This window comes from Lampetra planeri, chromosome 1, assembly GCF_965212315.1.
Source record: "Lampetra planeri chromosome 1, kcLamPlan1.2.h2, whole genome shotgun sequence".
NCBI classification, from domain to species: Eukaryota; Metazoa; Chordata; class Hyperoartia; order Petromyzontiformes; family Petromyzontidae; genus Lampetra; species Lampetra planeri.
Window position 1 is genome coordinate 31,596,252 of NC_136107.1, and position 20,154 is coordinate 31,616,405.

The 20,154-nt window shown below is 53.2% G+C and overlaps 1 protein-coding gene across 1 annotated transcript in view; it reads left to right on the plus strand.

Moving 5' to 3' along the window:
* LOC144742021 (caskin-1-like) overlaps positions 1-19,245 on the plus strand; it is a 150,107-nt gene extending 130,862 nt beyond the window's left edge. The window contains exons 19-24 of the mRNA XM_078592449.1: positions 5,351-5,489; positions 5,911-6,518; positions 6,612-8,514; positions 9,229-9,846; positions 10,359-10,455; positions 11,200-19,245. Of these exons, the coding sequence (XP_078448575.1) occupies positions 5,351-5,489; positions 5,911-6,518; positions 6,612-8,514; positions 9,229-9,846; positions 10,359-10,455; positions 11,200-11,299 (3,465 nt within the window). The 3' untranslated portion in view covers positions 11,300-19,245. The remainder of the gene's footprint in view (positions 1-5,350; positions 5,490-5,910; positions 6,519-6,611; positions 8,515-9,228; positions 9,847-10,358; positions 10,456-11,199) is intronic.
* The last annotated feature ends 909 nt before the right edge of the window (positions 19,246-20,154 follow it).

The following is a 20,154-nucleotide window of genomic DNA, read 5'->3' on the forward strand; positions in this document are numbered from 1 at the left end:
TCAGTGGACCTTACCCGGTAAAATAAAAAGTTTAGTTTAGTTTAATATGTATGTGCTCTAACATCACTTGCTCCAGCAGTCTGTAAGGCTACACATCAGGGTTATTTGTATACTGTATTTGTGTGTGTATATCAAGGCCGTAAACATTGGGGGGGGACACATCTCCCCCAATATTATGTCCCCCCCCAATATATTGCTATAAAATAGATTTCTGTTTATATGATTGTGGTTATGGTTGTACTTGATTAATCCCTCATCTCTGCCATTACATGTTTTAATATTTTAGGCAGGAAATGGCATGAAGTTCGTTTTCAAATTTAGATTTTTTTTTCTGGGTGGGGACCCCCAGACCCCCTGGAAGATTTGGTCCCCCCCAATGTTGACTCCATGGTGTATACACACACACACACGGACACGTGAATTGTGATTTTCGATGTGTGTGTGTGCTCATTTGTGACACCAGCAGTTGCATCGAGTGTATGGTGGGCGAGACGTACACTCGACGCCCGCCTTGCGTCCGACAACAACGGGATAGGCAGGGGGTGGACGGTGGCTCGTGCTCGGATCTGTCGCGCGACACGCCGCCCTGTTAGCACTTCACACGCTGCGAGTGCTGTGCATGCGCCGGGGAGCAGAAAGCTCGGAGTGGCGTGGGAGGAGGCGGGGACATCGTCATTACTGGGGGCCCACAAGGAATCATCGTGGGGTTGGGGGCTGCATATGTAAAGTGTTTTTTTTATTTAATCACAAAGCGGGGTGGCAGTGGTGGAGTTCTTTTAGGGGTGGGGAGCGGTTCTTTTTTGTTGTTGTTGCTGGGTTTTTTTTTGTTGGTCTGTCACATGATAGGCCGGGCCGAGCCTGGGTCGCGACACAGCCAGCCTTTTGTGCTCTTTCTTTTCGCAAGCCCACGGGCAAGAGGGGAGAGAAGCCGAGTTCTCTGCTCCGCTGCCCATTACGCTCCGCACAACGGAGCCTCCGCGGACGCCCAACCGCACGTTCGCACAGACAGTTCTTCGCATTTGCGTTCGCGCGATATTCACGGCTCGCCAGATGCACGCCTCCGGGAAAGCGGTGGCTTTTTTTCACGATTGCTTTCGCGAACTTGCCGAGACTGCGAATCCACGCGAGGGAAAGATGTTGACCTTCGCATCGACAAAACCGAGGTATTGTTGTGAGCCGTTGCTTTCAATTCGTCGTGATCAACATCGTTGTTGTCGTCGTCGCGTTTTCTGCGATTGAGTTGAGACGAGCTCACGGACAACTTTTAACTTTGATCAAAAACTTCCGCTCGATCCTCCTTCCTATAATTTCTGGGCTGGAGCAGGGGGGGTGGGAGCGGGTGAAACCTGGATGCGCCATGTGTGGAAAGAACGTTGGTGTGATTCGTAACAGACGGACGACCAGGAAATGCTTGGAATGTTAGGTTCACCCTCATGTTTTGATTATGGAGTTGAATTTGTAATTTTGATTATGGGTTGTTATCATGCGTTATTTGTATCGTGCATTATTTCATATATTTGCTGGTCGGGTAATATACTTATGCCTAGTTGTAAAATGTATACAATATATTTTTATTAATTAGAAACAAGTCGCGGATCCACGCACGTGTAACACCACTTTATTTCATTTTATCATTGCTCTGCTTAGATGATTATTTTCATAATTAAGGGGCTTAACATACTCATACATATTCCTTTGGAATAATAATAATAATGTCGGGTAATAAGAAACAGAATGCAATGGAAATCACCGCCACGCATTAACTTTTGATCAGTGATAAACACATCTTGGTCCTGTTTCAAAATCGGAGCGTGTGATGGTGGAATCGTAGCCTGGAATTACAAAACTATAAAAAAAAAATATTTAACCACGGCCCACTGATCTATAGAGCCTTTTTTTCAGAAACGGCCTGGTCACAAATGATAGCTCAACGAAGTGGCTTATCACGTGTACATTTATAGCAGCCAAATACTCTTAAACGCATGTCGATTGAAAATGTGGAGAGAAAATGTGGAGGACCCGAATAAAAAGCCACGCGACCATCGGAGAGATCATGCAAACTCCAAATATACAGCAGGCGTCAGGGTGGGGATCGAACGCGCGACCTCCTGTATACAAAGCGAGATAGTTCATATCTTGCCATCGCAGCGCCTCCTTTGCGATTCTGTGATGATTGTTTTTGTCATGGCTCCTGAGCACGGCTGCTGAGCGGCCAGCAACAAGCAGCGCGTGTGGAAAGTGTGACACGTGACAGAGTTACAGGATTACAGGCTCGTCGGAAGGTGCAGCCGCATCAGCGGTCGCTTGAAGGGAGCTCAGAAGTAGTTCTGTGAAATCTCCTTCTGTCAGCAGCTGGGAGCAGGGGGGTATGGAGGTGGGAGAAGGGGGATATGAGGTGGGAGACGGGGGATATGCAGGTGGGAGCAGGGGGATATGCAGGTGGGAGAAGGGGGATATGGAGGTGGGAGAAGGGGGATATGGAGCTGGGAGAAGGGGGATATGGAGGTGGGAGAAGGGGGATATGGAGATGGGAGAAGGGGGATATGGAGGTGGGAGAAGGGGGATATGGAGGTGGGAGAAGGGGGATATGGAGGTGGGAGAAGGGGGATATGGAGGTGGGAGAAGGGGGATATGGAGGTGGGAGCATGGGGATATGGAGGTGGGAGAAGGGGGATATGGAGGTGGGAGAAAGGGGATATGCAGGTAGGAGAAGGGGGATATGCAGGTGGGAGAAGGGGGATATGGAGGTGGGAGAAAAGGGATATGGAGGTGGGAGAAGGGGGATATGCAGGTGGGAGAAGGGGGATATGCAGGTGGGAGAATGGGGATATGGAGGTGGGAGAAGGGGGATATGCAGGTGGGAGAAGGGGGATATGGAGGTGGGAGAAGGGGGATATGGAGGTGGGAGAAGGGGGATATGGAGGTGGGAGAAGGGGGATATGGAGGTGGGAGAAGGGGGATATGGAGGTGGGAGAAGGGGGGTATGGAGGTGGGAGAAGGGGGATATGGAGGTGGGAGAAGGGGGGTATGGAGGTGGGAGAAGGGGGATATGCAGGTGGGAGAAGGGGGATATGCAGGTGGGAGAAGGGGGATATGGAGGTGGGAGAAGGGGGATATGCAGGTGGGAGAAGGGGGATATGGAGGTGGGAGAAGGGGGATGTGCACGGCTGATGTTGTGCCAGACCACTGAATGGATCGTTTGTCTCGTGAAATTAATGCCGATGGTACAATGGGAATACAATTGAAGGGGGGGAAGACCAAAGCAATCGATTGTTCTGCTCATGGTGCGTACGTGCTTGAAGTGATGCAGGCAAGTATGCGTTCACTTTGCTATTTCTGTAAATTATATGCAAATGTTGATATTTACGGTATTGGAAGAAAGTCAACGCAACACAGAACAAATGAAACGCAACAATGCAAACGAGCCAGCAGAACGAGAAGGCCAAATTCGTATTCTTGAATCAAATTACTTCACCAACCCATTCTTTGAATCAAGTCCAGGGGTTCCCAACCACGAAGCAACTCCATTAGCATTCATCCGTGTCTTCTTTGACCCCACCCCTCCCAACCTCACCCCGTCTCGTCTTCTTGGCAGCGCCATTACACCCTCCCCTCTTCTCTTCTGATTCCCCCCCCCTTCCCCATTTCTCGCGACGCGACCAGACCGCTTCAGTCAACCGAGAAGGGGTCGTCGCCCTGCGCTGCGCCGGTTTTCGTTGAATTGCGTCGGGTGGGAGAGGAGCTGTTGAATCTTTAGTCCGCTACGATTGAGGCTGCGTCGGGCCTTTTGAGTTCGAACGTCATTTCTTTGCACGGGGTGCCGTTAGATTCAAAGAGAAAGCCCTTGGAAGAAAAAAAACAACCTACGGGAACCGGATGACGAGGCGATATCGTTGTGCCTCGCTCTAAACTGCCAAGACCAAAAATCGAATAACAGAGACACGCGATTGCAATATTGATCCCCTATTACAGTTATGCTTAAGCGAGCAAGGTCGGGTGACTCGTCCTGATGAATTAATGAACAGATTGATTAGTTATATGCCAGCCTAAAGGTGGGGTGGGTGTATCGAGGCTGTGGGGAGTGTAGTTCCAATGCATGTTAACTGAAAATAAAAATGCTGTGTGGTTAAGGGAGCCAGATCAGAATCAGAATCTTTATTTAGCCTGCGGGAAGAATCCGATGAGCTATGGAAATCTTTTTCAGAGATATCCATTATGGGCAGGTCCGCGATAGGAGTGCAAAATGGAGACAAGTCACTAATTATAAATAATAAGTTTCATTTATCAATATTGGGCAAGGCAGCAAGAACAACAACAAAACGGACAACATCAAGATAACACCACAGAGTCGTAGTCCCTCACTAAAATGGCACATTAACATTGAAATATCGATTAAAAAACAGGCAATGACCAAAGTTACGAATAATATTTACAAATGTGACTGCTGTATCCAGCGCAAATCTTCTGCTGCAGGATATATTTTTTTTCCTGAAAGAAAATTTACGATGTTAAGGGTTGGAAACAAGGTCGTTCCAAAACGCTGGCACTGCCTAGGGGCCGTATTCTCGGTTGCACCTCTGCTCTGGTTCGGCTGAGGCTGGAGCCTCTTCAGTGGCTTCCAAAGACGCACGAGCGAGCGGCTCAATCCCTGGGCTTGGGGGCTCAGCCCTCGTGGAAATGCTGAGCGCGGCTTGGGACCATGCTCAGAAGCAGCTCACCTGAGCCGGAGCCAAGCGAGGATGTTGGCCTAAATGGCCTGCGTGAATGTAAAGACGAGGGGTGAAGTCGGTGCGGACCGTGCCCTCGCTCTCCCGCTCGCTCTGTCTCGCATGTACGTGTGTATGCTGAACTTACTCTTAGGTTTTTTCGGTAGAGTCACGTAAGTAAAAAATAAAATTTAAATTAATAAAAGTAAAATAAAAAATCACGACGTTTCGGAGGCAACACAAGCTTCCATCTTCAAATGGAACCGTCACAGCACGATTGCTGTATCAAGTATCTTTACTTAGTATCTTTACTTGATACAGCAATCGTGCTGTGACGGATCCACCTGAAGACGGAAGCTTGTGTTGCCTCCGACACGTCGTGATTTTTTATTTAACTTTTATTAATGTTAATTAAATGTTTTGCCTACGTGACTTTACCGAAAAAACCTAATAGTATGAATCCTTGCAGTCACGAAAGCTTCAAATCTATGCTGAACTTCTTAGCCAACTGTGCCCATTTACCGAATCTGATCTCGTGGGATCTTGGAAACCAAGGAGAGTCGAACATAGGATGGGCAACCACCAGCAGTGCTTGCCAGGTGTTGTAGGTTGCGGGGCTGTAAGGCCTGTGGTCTCTGTTACAGGCGGAGCTGGGAGAGTGGCTCTCCATGATCGGGCTGTCTCAGTATCAACGACTGCTGGTGGAGAGCGGCTATGACAGCGTGGAGTTCATTACGGACATCACTTGGGAGGACCTGCAGGAGATCGGCATCACTAAGCTAGGTGCCTCCTGCACCTACACGTCTGCTTGTCTTTCCCTCTGCCTGTGTATTAGTCTGTCTGTCCATCCGTCTGTATGCCCATCTCTTCACCTGCCCGTCTTACCGTCTCTCTTTTCCTCAGCAAGCTATGTGTGTTTCCTATACCCGCAGAGTACCCGCAAGCCTGCGTGGCTCTATATCTTTCCAAACTATGTGTATCCTCCATCCAAATCAATGTCTGTCAATCGTATGCGTTTGCTCCACCGTCCGTGTTTGTTTATGGCACGTGGTCTGTAATCCAGCACGGTGGACGCGAGGGTTGGTGAATCACACCGATGTTGTTGGTCAATGTGAATCGGCCACCCTTCCTGGCCAATAACCCGAGGCGCACGCCGCCACCATCTCGCCTGCCCCCACCCGGCCGCCTGCCTGCCCGCCGCTAGGCCACCAGAAGAAGCTGATGCTGGCCGTGCGCAAGCTGCTGGAGTTGCAGCGAGCTGAGCGAGCCGCGTCGGGCGACGCCAACTCTCCCGAGCGCCGCCCTCCGCGCAGGGTCCGCCTGGCCTCCACGAGCCAGGACAGCGGCGAGAGCCAGGACGGGCGGTCGGGTCGCGCGGGCGGCGCCCGCAGGGCGAGCAGCCCCCGCGTGGGCCGCTCCGGCACGGAGGGCGCCCTCCCCGAGGATCCTCCGTCGTCTCCGTCGTCTTCGTCGGCGACGCTCCCCGGCGGAAAGTCGACGGGCATGCAGGGCAAGCCGCGGAGCTGCGGCGGCGGCGGAGGCGGCGCGTCGCCGTACAAGGCCTTCACGCCGCCGCAGACGCCCACCCGCTCCCGCCCGGCCTCGCCGCTCGTGCGGGCGGCCACGGGCGGCGCGCAGCTCGGCCACCGCTCCCCCGAGCGGCCGCAGACCCCGCCGCCGGCGTCGGGGGCCGCCGCGCCGCGCCTACAGTCGCAGCGCTCGTTGCCGCAGTCGCCCACGCGCAAGGGCTTCGCGTACGTCCCTGCGCAGCACCTGGAGGGCGGCGTGGCGCTCGTGACCACGGGGAGGCTCGCCCAGCCCCAGCCGCAGCCGCCGCCGCCGCCGCCGCTGCTGCTGCCGCCGCCCGGCGCCCAGGCGCTGCCCCTGCTGCGGCTGCCGGCGCAGGGCGCCGAGGAGGAGCTGGGCGGCGCCGAGGGCGGGTGGCGGGCGGGCTTCGCCGAGCCGTCCGACCAGCTGCTCGGCGAGCAGCAGGCGCACTGCCTGGACCTGGCGACGGCCGCGCTGCACCAGCAGCAGCAGCGGGTGAGCCGCAGCCAGTCGGCGCGGGCGGGACAGTGCGGCGGCGGCGGCGGCGCAGGCGGCGGCGCAGGCGGCGTCGGTATCGGCGTCGGCGGCCTTGGGGGAGGCACGGTCGACCGCAACGTGAACCGGAGCCAGTCGTTTGCCGTGCGGCCCAAGAAGAAGGGGCCGCCGCCTCCGCCGCCCAAGCGCTACAGCTCGGCCATCACGAGCACGCAGTTCGGCGACGCGTTCGAGCGTGACCGGGCAGCGGAGGCCGTCGCGATGATCGCGCCGCGCGGGGAGGCCGACGGCCCGGCGGCAGCGGCGGCCGATTCGAGCGAGGACAGCGGCATCGAGACGGCGAGCGCCGGCAGCGTGCGCAGCATCGCTGCCAAGCTGGAGATGACGTCGCTGGGCGGGCGCGGCCGGGGGTTGAGGCCGGGGCTCCTGCAGAAGCCGCTCAGGGTGGACAAGCCGTCCTCGGCGGCGGCGGCGTCGGCCGTGCCGCCCGTTGCCATCGCTCGGCCACTCGTGGCGCGGGAAGGCGGCTCGGATGCGGAGCAGCAGCAGCAACGGCACAGGGCCAAGGCGGTCGGCGTGCGCAGGGAGAGGTCGGGCGACCGGCCTCCGCCGTACGAGACGGCGACGCTGCCGCGCGTCAGCCGCCTCTCGTCGCGCTCGAGCGTGGACAGCGAGGACACGCTGAGCCTGATGCACGCCATCAAGCCGCTGCCCACCGCCAGCCTGAGCATCGATGAGCCCAACAACCACGTCGTCGCCGCCGGCGTCGTCGTCGGCACCGCCGCCGTGACCGTCGCGCCATCATTTTCCGAAGGTGGTGGCAGCCGAAAGCACACGCTCAGCGACTCCAGGTCGCACTCGCTCAAGGAAGCATCACCGATTAAAGAAGCGTTGCAGCAGCAGCAGCAGCACAAGGACGAGGCTAAGTCGGACACGGAGGAGGAGGAGACGGCGGTGGCGGCATCGCTGGGCGGCCCCGCGGCACTCGCCGAGCGATCGCCCGCCTCGTCGCAGAACAGCTCTTCTGAGTGCATCCCCTTCGCCGAGGAGGGGAACCTCACCATCAAGCAGCGGCCCAAGCCCAAGCCCAGCGAGGACGATGACGACGACGCCGCTGCCACGGCCGCCGGCGACGAGGACGGGTCCGCCGTGTTTGCCGAGACGGAGCGCGCTCCGCCGCCGCCCGCCGCGGGGGGACGGGCGGAGGAGGAGCTCGCCGCGGGCTCTCCCGACTCGGAGTCGGAGTGCGCAGGCCTGCCGGAGTTCTATCTCATCGAGTCGGACACGGTCAAACGCAGGCCCAAGTCCAAGGACCAGAGGGAGCAGCCTCAGCAGCCTCAGCAGCCTCAGCAGCAGCAGCTGCTGCGAGCGAGGAAATCTTCCGGCGGGGGAGGCGAGGTCGTGGAGCGAGCGCTGGCGGACTGCGCCGTCGATCGCTCGGCGATGAGCGGCGGGAAGCCGGCGCGGCAGCGGCCGTACACGATCGCCGAGGCCGGCGCCGGGGCGGAGGCCGCGACGACGACGACGCCGCCGTCGCACATGAGCGGCGCGCGCACCGACTCGGCGCTGGCGAGCCACGCGGCGCCGGCCGCCGGGTCGCCCGGGGCCCGCGCCGCCGACCTGCTGGGGGGAGCCGTGGCGGAGGCCGGGGGAGGGCGGCCGCCCAAGCCGCCGCTGTCGCCGAAACCGGCGCTGGCGTCGCACGCGCTCAAGAGGCTGGGGCCGCCGGCGCCGCCCAAGAAGACGTCGCTCCTCGCCAGCCCAGGTGAGCGCCGTTTGGTTGGTGGGGGCCGTGAAACTGATCATTCCTCATCCATTTCAGATTCCAGGGATTTTAAACATTCATTTTTTTTTCTTTTTTTACAATTTTGTAAGAAGACTTTTACTCTTTTTTTTAAATGCTCATTAGGCTTTTTTCAACAGAATTCAGCTGGGAAATGCGATTTCCTTTCTCTAACAAAATGACATTGCAATGGCGTTAAAATATTCACTCCAAAAATGTTTTATTCACGCCTATTTTTGCACGATTTATATTCGTGTTAGTTGGGGGAAAATTCAGATACGATCTTTTGTAAGACTATGGTTTAATTACATAAGCCCTGCTACTGATGCACACGTTCTGTGAATGGTATTGGTTCGCTAGACATGCCCTACTCATAGGGCAAGGTCAGACTACAATTCTATATTGCCTGTGTTGTATACTAAACACAGAAAAATGCATTAGCATATGGAATGCTAAAATCTAAAAGCGGTTAAAGGCACGCAAGTTTTGAGCATTTAATAATCTGCAGGGCAGTGAGCTAATAACACCATTGCCTAATTCAAACACACACACACACGTGATTGTAATCAAGTAATTCCTAACCAGAACACAATAATGTTTTAATTAACAACTCGTCGTACAACCCAAACACACAGCAGAGAGCTGTAGAGCACAGAAATCATGATGACCTTACCGTTGCTGTTATCTTCATTGTAGAGTTTCGGAGAAAAGGTGTTCCACCTCCAGTGGCCCCCAAACCTCCGCTTGCCTTGAGAGCAGGAGTGACTGGCTGGTCTGCCGGCACCCACCAATCAGTACCAGCGGGACAGCAGCAGCAACCACAGCAACAACAGCAGCAGCAGAAACAACAACAGCAGCAGCAACAGCCGTCATCCGCGAGTGGCGGCACCGGTGCCTCTCCGTCGCCCAACAAACCCACGCCGCGCCCGTCCAGCAGCCCCCCCTCGGCGGCGTCCAGCCCAGCCAGAGCGGGACAGACGGTCCCGTCCGCGGTGGCTCCGGGCAACCCGCCCGTCGCCGCCGAGACGCCGTCGTCGCAGGCGCCGGCAAAACCGGCGAGGGAAGGGGAAGCGGCGCCCGACGCTGAGGTCGCGAAAGCCGCGGAGGTCGGCGCCGAGCCGGGGAAGAGCGGCGCGCGGGCGACGGCGGACGACGGGGAGAGGGCGAGAATGGGGAGCGCTGGCGATGGAGCTGCCGCTGCCGCCGCCGTCACTGCCACCGTACCGTCGGAAACCTCACGAGACGCCACCGCCGTCGCCACCAAGTTGGCCCCCGGCGACTTGGCGCAGCAGCCATCGGCCAGGGACGGCACAGGTACGCGTGCGTTGCTGTGATAGAGGCGTAGGGATTAATTGGCTGATGTAGAACAGGCGTGGTCCAGCGACAGCACGGTTGACGCTTGGTGCAGAGGTTTGTGGTTCAAGCACAGCGGCCGCCATGGTGGCGAGTGGTGGTGGAGTTGTAGTGCCCTCTACTTTGTTCAGAGGCCACGAAACCTGCAACGTTCTAACTGCCTTCCACTTTCACAGAGGTCTAATCGACTACAAACTAAGTGAACGATCTCATGGAATAATCGTTCTGCAGTCATTGGTAACCAACTGTTTCGTCACGGGCAGATGAAGCCCAGATTCGAACTAAGAACCTCCGCAGCGACCCTGGAGCTACCCGGCCACCTAACTAACCCGAATGATAACGGTCATCTTAGTTTAGGGGAACACTACAGGGCACAAATGCAACACGAGGGCTTATGCTTGAAGCTATTCATTTGCTGGCTGTCACTTCCACTGATGGATGGATGGTGGTGGTGGTGTCTCCTTGCGCCCCAGGTGAAGCCAACCATTCCAGCAAGACTCCGACCAGACTCGAGCTGTCTCGGGACGCTCCCTCCCTGGAGGAGCGCATTGAACAGCTGCAGAGACCAGAGTGAGCCCAACGCCTGCACACACACACACAGCAACCAGACAAACATCCACCGTGCAGCCTTTAAACAGGCTGTTGGGGCAAGTGATGTTAGCGAGAACCAATGAGAGGCCCGTATGGCATACGAATTGGGGTGGGCCGTCAGCACCGTCCTCTGCCACATTTGTCTCCCCAAACACTGCACCAGGTACTTAAGGCTCATTTGACCTCGGGAAAGGCGCAGGACCCGTTTGTCACCGATGTTGGCTGCGTGCAAGTGTACACGCATGTGAACGTGTGGTGGTGTGGCTGACGTCATGCCTTTGGACCTCTGGTGCTGATGTTCACACACTACACCATGCACACCGATTCAGATGTGTGTCCACTGTCTCTCACCGGGACTCGTGCCTTTGCCTCCTTAGTTTTGCAACTAGAGAGGCAAAGGTGGCTGCACCAGGTACTAATTTGAGCCTGAGTCCACCTAGGGGAGGCCCAAGACCGATTCAAATAATTGGCACTGGTCTTGGCCCTGAGCAGGAATCGAACTTGTGTGGCCAGGTTCATTGGGCAGCGCACTCCGTGATCACTCTCACACATACACATACAAGCAGGCACACACACACATGCACACAATGACGATTTGAACCGGTCAACAATAATTTTAAGATTTGTTTAAAGAGCCGCATTGTAAAAGACGTGACGCACAACGTTGAAACTCACGCCGATGTCTGCGTCTGTGTCTGTGTGCGCGCACGCACCCGTGCACAGTGACGCCTCGGGGGAGCAAAAATCCACGGGCAGCATTCTGGACGACATCGGGACCATGTTTGACGATCTTGCCGACGAGCTGGATGCCATGCTGGAGTAACGGAGCCGGCTGGGTGCCTCCCTGTGCCACGTAGCCAATGGCCCCGCGAAGGAAGTTCCACCACCACCACCACATTCCACCTGCCCCTCACCACCGCCACACTCCACCGCACCCCGTCCGGTCCCACCTCCCCCTCCCTCCAACCCTGACCTCACCCTTGACCTCACCCCTGCACCACAGTTGCCCCCAAATCTGCCCCCCGGAGAGGTATGGCGCTTTCGCTGCGAGCGTGAAGGTATTTTCTCCTCTCGCCCCCTTTCATTTTATCCAGTTCTTCCTTTCGGGCTCGCTGCGTCGTTTTGCTGGACGTTCTCTCTGAAGCCCCTTGTCTCCGCTCGTTCTCCGGTCGACACTCGCCGTTCACGTCCCGTCACCGTGAAGCCCGTCGAGGCAGAGGGCCTCTCGTGAAACGAGGTGCTACGAAAGAGGGAAGAGACACGGACGGGCCTGAAGTTTGGGGGGGGAGAGCGGGGGGGGGGACTTTTTGTGCGCCCTCACTAAACGAATGTGCGCCGTCAAAATTCGGGTCTTGTATTGCAGCGTGCGCCTCGTTCCTGCTGGCACCAAACCTGTCCCACGACCCCTGCCGAGGCCTCCCGCGGAGCAGCGTCGTGGAGGAATTGACGAGAACAGTCTTTTTCACTGGCACGTCACTTCCTTGTCTCACTCCTAACGCCACTGTCTAGGCCATCATCGCTCCTAGGAGCTGCATGCCGTGATGTCACCTCAGAGTTGGGGACGAGGTCTTCCACGCCTGGCCTTGCTCTTCTCAACCGCTCTGCTTGCTACTGCCTCGCGGTGCAGAACGGAATCTTTCCTCATTCTCCTCCTCATCTCCCCGCACGGCTTGACTTTGGAACTTTTGTCCTTCTGTCTTTCCGACCCCAATTAAGGCCATCAGCCCTCGGCCCCTGCAGTCTCACTAGAGTTCTCACCGTTGCTGGCTGCATCGCATTAAAAGCTTCAGGGACTCGACTTATAAACTGCATTTTGGAAGCACAGGAGAACTTCAATAGCACTGGGAACTATGGCTCAACAGTGGCCGGTTGGTGAAGATGGGAGGGCTCCACAGAGTTACGTTGAGGAGCTTCGGACCTTCTTAAATGGCTCGTGGGAGTTGAGCCTGGGGAACGGACAAGCGTGGGGCAGTGCGGGGAGTTTGTGTGAGTGACACTGGGTGACACTGGGCAGTGGGGGCGAGAGAAGGAAGCAGGTGGAGGGGCCTTGGAGGGAGATTATCAAACCGAGAGGATCGAAGTATTTTGTGGAAGTCTTCGGCAAGTGCAGCGCAAGAGAAAGAAAAAACACAAACGCAAACCCAACGGAGCCGATGGCCATTATTGGGTTCTTCACGCCAAGTCTTCAAAAGCATTTGCACGTGACTATGAATGACCACCCCCAAAGCTTCAGCGATGATGTGCCCAAAACTAAACCGCCACAGGCTTGGTACGGCAAGCTCATTGGAAACGTACCATGGGTGGTGGGTGGTGGTGAAAGGTTTGAAGCTGCGGCATCAGAAAACTCACCTCGTTTGACGCCGCAGCAACAACATCGTAAACGAATTACGGTGGGGGGGACATTAAGAGAACCACGGAACAGAAGCTGAGGATTCAAACTGACTTGTAAATGAAAATATCTTAGCAGCGACTGCAGAAAATAAAAAAAATAGAAGGTGGGAAGACAAACTGAATAATTCCCAGGCACCGCCCTGTGTTGTATCTTTTGCTCTGCCGTGTGGAGGTGATGTCTGTGTTGTTCTCGACGGGGTTTTCCGCTTTGGTCCGAGTGCCACCGTGCGCTGCTAGTGCTGCTGCTGCTGCCGCGTGTTTAGGGTTCAGCGTTCGTGTCGCCTGTTTGAGCGCAGAGCTCCACGGACAATCAGCCAATCAACGTTTGCACTTAAGTGGCTTCTTACGTTTTTATATTATGTTTGCCATCATTTGCGATTTGATATTCGGTGTTGCATTCTATTATTATTATTTGTTGATATTTTATGAGCAGACGACTGTAAGACAGAATGAAATACAGTCTTTAACTTTTTTTTTGTTTCGGATATAATTGTGCCTTTATTTTCCATCATTTGTATAATATGACTTTAACGGGTTTTTTTCTCCAGCCGTACAATGACTGAAGTGGTTTTCTCGTCAAGTGTTCATAAAAGCTGTCGGTAATGCCCCACATTTTTTGCGGGGATAATCTTGTGTAAGCAGCACGACCTAATTAAGTCACTGTTTTGACTGAAGCACACATTGCACACACTCGGGTTGATGGACCACAACTGCAGCCGCAAATGCTTACACATCTTGTGAGCAAATAACGGAGACAGCACAAAGTGACAGATAGACCCAACGCATTTGAGGCGTCGGTGGCAACTTGGCTGCCGTTACACAGTGGCACTAATCCCGGGTGGATCCGGTGGGAGAGGTTCAGGTGGGAGAGGATCAGGTGGGAGAGTGACGGCTTTAATCCAGATGGTTGGACACTCACAGACCACAACCGCTTGAGGTCATATGCCGACTGTGCATCCTCTGAGGGGTGGGGCTGGCAGGAGGAAGCAAGCTAGGGCGAGGTGTGAGATTTGTCACGATGATTCCGACTTGAATTCAACTTGTTCTGTCGTGAAGTGACCGGATCAGAGCGATACCTTTGTTAGTGGCAACTAACAAAAGGCCCAGCCCATTTCTTGTAGGCATGTAACAAGTAATCGATTCACCCTCGCATGAATTATCAAACGCAAAACCCCCCTTAACAAAAATTAAGTTTGGTTTATTGTGAGTTTGGGAGTCAAATAAAAGCCCCCAAATGTGTTGAAGAAATGTCATGTACTTTCATAGCATTCGTATTAAAGCATAGCAGTCCACTAGAGTGGACATTATGCGTCAGAGGGTTAATATGAGTGATTACACTCACAATACATGCTTGTAGGAAACAATAATTAGACAGCCCTTGGTCTATCCACTACTAGACGAAGGCATCTCCACACCGCCGCATCGCCCACGGGAGTTGTTGGACCATACTTCACCACGCTGGTCAGTGCAGGTTGGTGAAGTGGGCGGGGCCCAGGACCGGTGCAGTTATCTCTCGCCACTGACGTCAACCGTTGACAGGAATCAAACTCAGAGCGCCAGGTCCATAGCCCATGCGCTAACAACTGCACCACCACTCCACGCCCAATTTTTTTTTTATCCAATCACATGGAAATTCAATTCAAGTGATACATTTAGGCTGATGGGACACCTTGACACAGTGCAAAAAGAGCGTACAAGAAAATTGATTCCGATGATTAATCTAAAAATGAGGGATAAATGAATCTGGAATCAAATCCTGACATTTCATAAAATGGTGAGGTTAGGACGATTGTTCCATACATATTGTAACCTCGGAAATAACCCTCTGATAACATTTGATGCCGTGCAAACTCCCCGAAGGGGTGAAGGCACGTCACTGTTTCGTTTTCCTCCACGCAGCGTTGAGGTGATAAGCCTGGCCGATGAACCGACGCGGGAGAGGAACGAGCATCTGCCACTGGCCTCGCCCAAATGCTTTCGACTGAACCCCATTCGCCAATCGCCACCGCAGGTCCAAGACTGGAGAGGAGTTGACGTTGGGACTGAACGTTAACAAATGTAGTTATGCAGAGGAGGCAACGGTGGTGGGTGATGAGTTCCACAGTTTATCAGCAATTGCTGTGAATGACTAGCCAAGGTTGTTTGTGTAGCAGAACATGATTTTGGTTCTGTATATCCTGTACGTTGAACTTCTTTCGTACCGCACATAGCCAACCGTGCTAATGGGAGGTGCTGGGGAAGGACAACGAACTAAACAACAAAAAAACAAATCTGTTAGGAACACGTGCTTTAGGACTGCATTCGTGTTAGTTTAAATTACCCTCGTTCCGTACTACTTGTCTTCTGATTAATTGGGCATTTGTTCACAATGCAATCTCTATTGTAATTGCAGCCTCGTTCTGGTTTACATCCATTAAAGTCATTGGCAGTTGTATTGTGAATTTGCCATTGTAGGGTGTAGGTGTACGTGATCAAGTTGCATTCGATATGCTCGAGTTTGTGCAAGAGGCAACCATGCTCTGACATTTGCTGTTAAACGCTCCACAGCTTACCGCGAATAGGGCTGCCAAGCATTCGAAGCTGAAACACGATGTAAGAAATACCCCTGGCTAAACATTGGACTCCGTTTGCGCGGTAAGCCGATACTTAATGTTATTGAGCACAATTCTTCACGCAGTTGGTGGCCGAGCTGCATAAATAACCCACCTTATATTGTAATGATAAATTAAAGAATCCATTCCAGTGAAGGCGTCTACTGCAAGCAGCCACAGAGTCACACGAGGACATTAAAACGCTTGTTTTTGTGAAAAGTCGGGTGAGATGGTTTTGTGTAATTTACAGGCACATAGTGGCCGATGGATTAATGCATTATTTTGTTCAATAACAATGTGTTGATTCATTGCTTCAAATCGATTTAACTCTCAATACATGCATATAATTGTCCACGAATTTATGATTTCCCATTCATGCCAAGTGATTTACAAATGATCAACAACACTGCTGTAATGCTGAAATTTAGGATAACAGTAGAAACAAAACTTTTACACACAAGACGTAATTAATTTGGGAAAATACAAAGGAGAAGTTAAACATTTTTCACATTTTATTCTTAAATATCACCACAACACGACAGTTAATGGCATCGCTAGTGGCAGCTGAAGCTGAACTTAGAAAGTCGTTGAGGGCCAAACGATTCGGCCAATTATCAAGATTCAGGATGAGCCGCTCCATTGAGGAATCCGTTTATATTTGTTTCTTATCCATTCAATAGAGCGACCTCTGGCGGCTGTGGAAATCACATGGATCCATTATAATACAACGTGATTGGATGCACGGTTGGAAGAGCTGATTTGAGTATGAATCGATACATTATTGCAGCTCCACTCGTGATCAGCTCATCGCCAAAGTCGACTGCAATGCACAGTGTGTTCCTGCAAACGCAGCTTATGACTGCATTGAGGACAAAAAACTGTTGTGACTGTTACCATTTTTTCTTTGTTTTAATCTCTGAAAGGTATTGTGTGATTTTTATTTGAGCAAGGGCAGCTGGCAACAATGCGAGTTTATTTGAAAGTGTCACCTGCGATAAGAAAAAAAAAACACACGTGTTTCTTTACTCCCTCTGTCTTGCCCTCTACTCCCTCATTTTTATTTGATGCGTAATGTTATCGACCATTCAAAAGGAAACGACAATCTGCCGATGTAGTGTGGCACCGGGCGTACGGCTGTGTCCACGACTCGCACGGCGAGTAGCTGTGATCACAGCAAGCGGCGCGACTCTCTCCGGCTGAGTGAAGCGTCATCGCAAGTCAGCGGTGACACGAACCGATGTTCCTCGTTCATATTGGGGCTCGTTTGCATTATTTAACGGACCCCAAAAAGTACCACTTCTTTTGAGAAGTCCATCGAATCCGTTGGACAATCCGCCTCCTGCCATGGTAATGTGGAATTTCCACCACCGACCGGCTCAGGGCCCCCAACAAAGATGAGTGCTACCAAGGGAGAGGCCTTTTGACCACTTTTGACCAAACGCAGCTTCAGTGAGTCACAGGACTCGCGTTCAGTTGGCTTCGACCTTCGGTTATTTTGACCAATAAAATGTAATTCTCAAGTGATTTTGCACGTGGGTGGACAACCCAGAGTGCCCGGAGAAACTCCACGCATACGAGGAGCGAGACGGATAGCTAGACACCCCCTTCTCCCCCCAATAGAAAATGCATATCTCAAACTCACATTCTCTCTGAATAGAGCTACGGGCAATGCTTGCGGCAAACGACAGGATGAGGCTTGTAGTAGTGTGGGCCTTTGTCGATTAACTGCGATCACCCTTTCGTGTACAAAGCACAAGGCATATGAACGTATGGACTCGAGCCCACTTAGAGGGCCTTAGGAGCAAACACCACACTCTTTAACTGCCTTTCTGGGTCTTTGCTTAAAAAAATAAATCTCAGCAGCACATAAGAGATATATACAGCCAGGACTGTAATAATACCTTGCACAATTTCTGCTGGTCAAAACTCGTCCAGCGGGTAAGATACAATTAGATTATATATTAAATATGATAATAATGAAAAGTATACGTATATTGAAAAAAATAATTATATATATTATACACACCGAGAGGTTGTGGACAAATGGCCGGGAGAAAATATTTACAAGTTAGACGTATTAACTGTACAGCTACAAAAAAAAGAATCGAAGCACAGATGAGTCGGTGAGCGTAGCGCGGGTTCAGCTGTGTGTGCGTTGCGCTGTCTCGCGGGCGCGCGCGTGCCCGTGCAGCAGCGCGCGTGCCCGTGGAGACGCGCGCGTGCCCGTGTGTGCGCGTGCCCGTGCAGCAGCGCGCGTGCCCGTGTGTGCGCGTGCAGCATGCCAACGAGCACAGACAACGGCTGCCGCGTGTCGGGCTGCTGCTGCGGCTCCCTTGTTGTTTTGTTTTTGTCGATGGGAATGTGGACGCTGGGCGAATGGGGATGATGTCCGGGCAGTTCTGTAATGTCGTTGTGAGATGGTTAAAAGGCGACGTTGTGTTAATTTTGTCTTTTTCAATGTCGCTAGCCCCTCTGAGCGTGGGGTTCTTTACTGTGAGGTGGTGTCAAAACTATGTTTTGTGTTGCAAACAAACAAAAAAAACACGCAGGTGACCCATCCGTTCATTCCCCTGTTTGGTTTCATAGGGCTGTAGGGACGGGTGCTCTGCGAACGAGCGCCTATTTAGGCCGGCACGGCACAAGTAATGGGGGTTGTTTGGGCATTCGGCGTGAATAACCTTACATCGATTGATGTATGTCGATGTTTATGCTTGCGATAGATACCTACATTGAATCGCGTATTACGTTTTTTTCTTCTTCCTAATGCGCGTACGTTGTAGTTACTAAATTCGCGTAAGCCCTGCAGCCCCAAGAGGTGCTAACCATTCAAACATGTAATCGTATCGCGACCCTGAGTCGAGTAATCCACTGAATCATGCGGGAGGTTATAGCCCTAACGGCCAACAGAATAGGTTGATTGACAGTGGGATCCAATACATATTCGGATGGCAAATAATAATTGCCACTGGGCACGGTGGGGATTCGAACGCAGGTCGCCATATTCGCAGCGCAATGCACTCAACCACCACAAACCACCACCGCGTCACGCACCCACGAGCGCGCGCACGCGAACGCCGGCACGCGCCAGCACGCGGGCGCTTGCCGAGCTCAACCCGGCCACGTTGTCTCGTCAGCATCTGCGACGAGGGACGTGGCTCCAGGGCTCGAGCTGACCCGCCACTGAGCGTGGTGTGCTCATCGCTCGCCCGTTCGTGTTGCAAGCACGGTGGTCCAACTCGTGTTGAAGCCTCCGTTTTTCCACTGCGGAATACTTTTTTTGACACCATGACGTAATTCCGCATCTCCGTCGGCCTCAATACTGCCAGACGTGCAGCAAAAAACCCACACACACTACACACAAAGGAAATGTCACATAAACGCTAGGTATGAAAACAAGTAAAAAAAGTGAAAAGGTGTTCAAAACGAGACACAAAAAAAACATAGAGAAACCGAATTCAATTGTTATCGTGAGGTGCGCTGTGCATTATGTGGTCTGTACATTTCAATGTTTGCTAGGACATTCGCTTTGTGCAGAATTCGCACGCAGTCTGAGCTGACAGTCGATGGCTATTCCCAGATTGTTTTTTTATATATATATAAGATAAGATAAGATGTGCGGCGATCGATCATCCCTTGCAAGACGTGCCCCCCCCCCCATGTATGGAGTTCAAGCAGGGTGGGAGTGGGGGCCTTGTGAGAAAACATGCACCCCCAATGAAACCTCCGGAACTCCCACCCTAACCCCGAACACAATACAAATAAATGTAAGCTAAGGATAACGATGCTCGTGAAGGTGTGCGTCGCCCTCTTCTTTCTGTGCGTCGCTCTGCTTCCGTCGATTCGCGCTCGCGTTTAAGGGGGGCGCGTGGGGAGCGGTGGGGCAGCGGTGAGCGCGCCGCGCTACGAACCCAGCGGACCGAGTTCGATTTGCCGCTCACGGCCAACACCGGCGACTATTGTATTTAGCCGGTGCCTGGGACTCACGCAGGTCGACTCAGCCTCAATTGAGTACCTGGCGTGGTGTGTAAACGTCGCCACTGGGGAGACAAAGGCGGTCGGGCGTGGTGCTGGCCACCCACCCGCTTTGTGCGCCGTGCCGGCCTTCAGAGGTGCCCGCTAACAGCACTTGCCACAACAGTCTGTTACAGGCTACTCGGGGGATCTTTGTCTTTGTGTTGCTCTACCCAGGAATTAAGCCACCAAGAACACTCCACGATGAGTTCCCATCAAATCTCTTTAGGGGTTTTTGGGCGAGACTGTAAAACCAAATTTGAAAAAGAGTAGTCTGTGAAAGTAATGGCGCTGTGCCGCACACTCGCTCGCGTAGCGCTCGCCCGCATTATGACGTGGCCCCAGGAAATGGACACGTGACCCGAGGAGATGGACACGTGACCCGAGGAAATGGACACGTGACCCGAGGAGATGGACACGTGACCCGAGGAGATGGACACGTGATCCGAGGAGATGGATACGTGACCCGAGGAGATGGACACGTGACCCGTAGCCACTGCCATCGCAAGAGCGGTTACGGGATGCGTTGTGCCGAGTGCAAAATTAGGGGTCGTCCATAAATGACGTCACGCACCCTGGACGATGTGTGATGAGTGGGGGGGGGTTTGAGAAATGTGACGTCACATCAAAATGCACAACTTTAAATAAATATAGACAACACGTTCTACTTAATTAAATATACTTT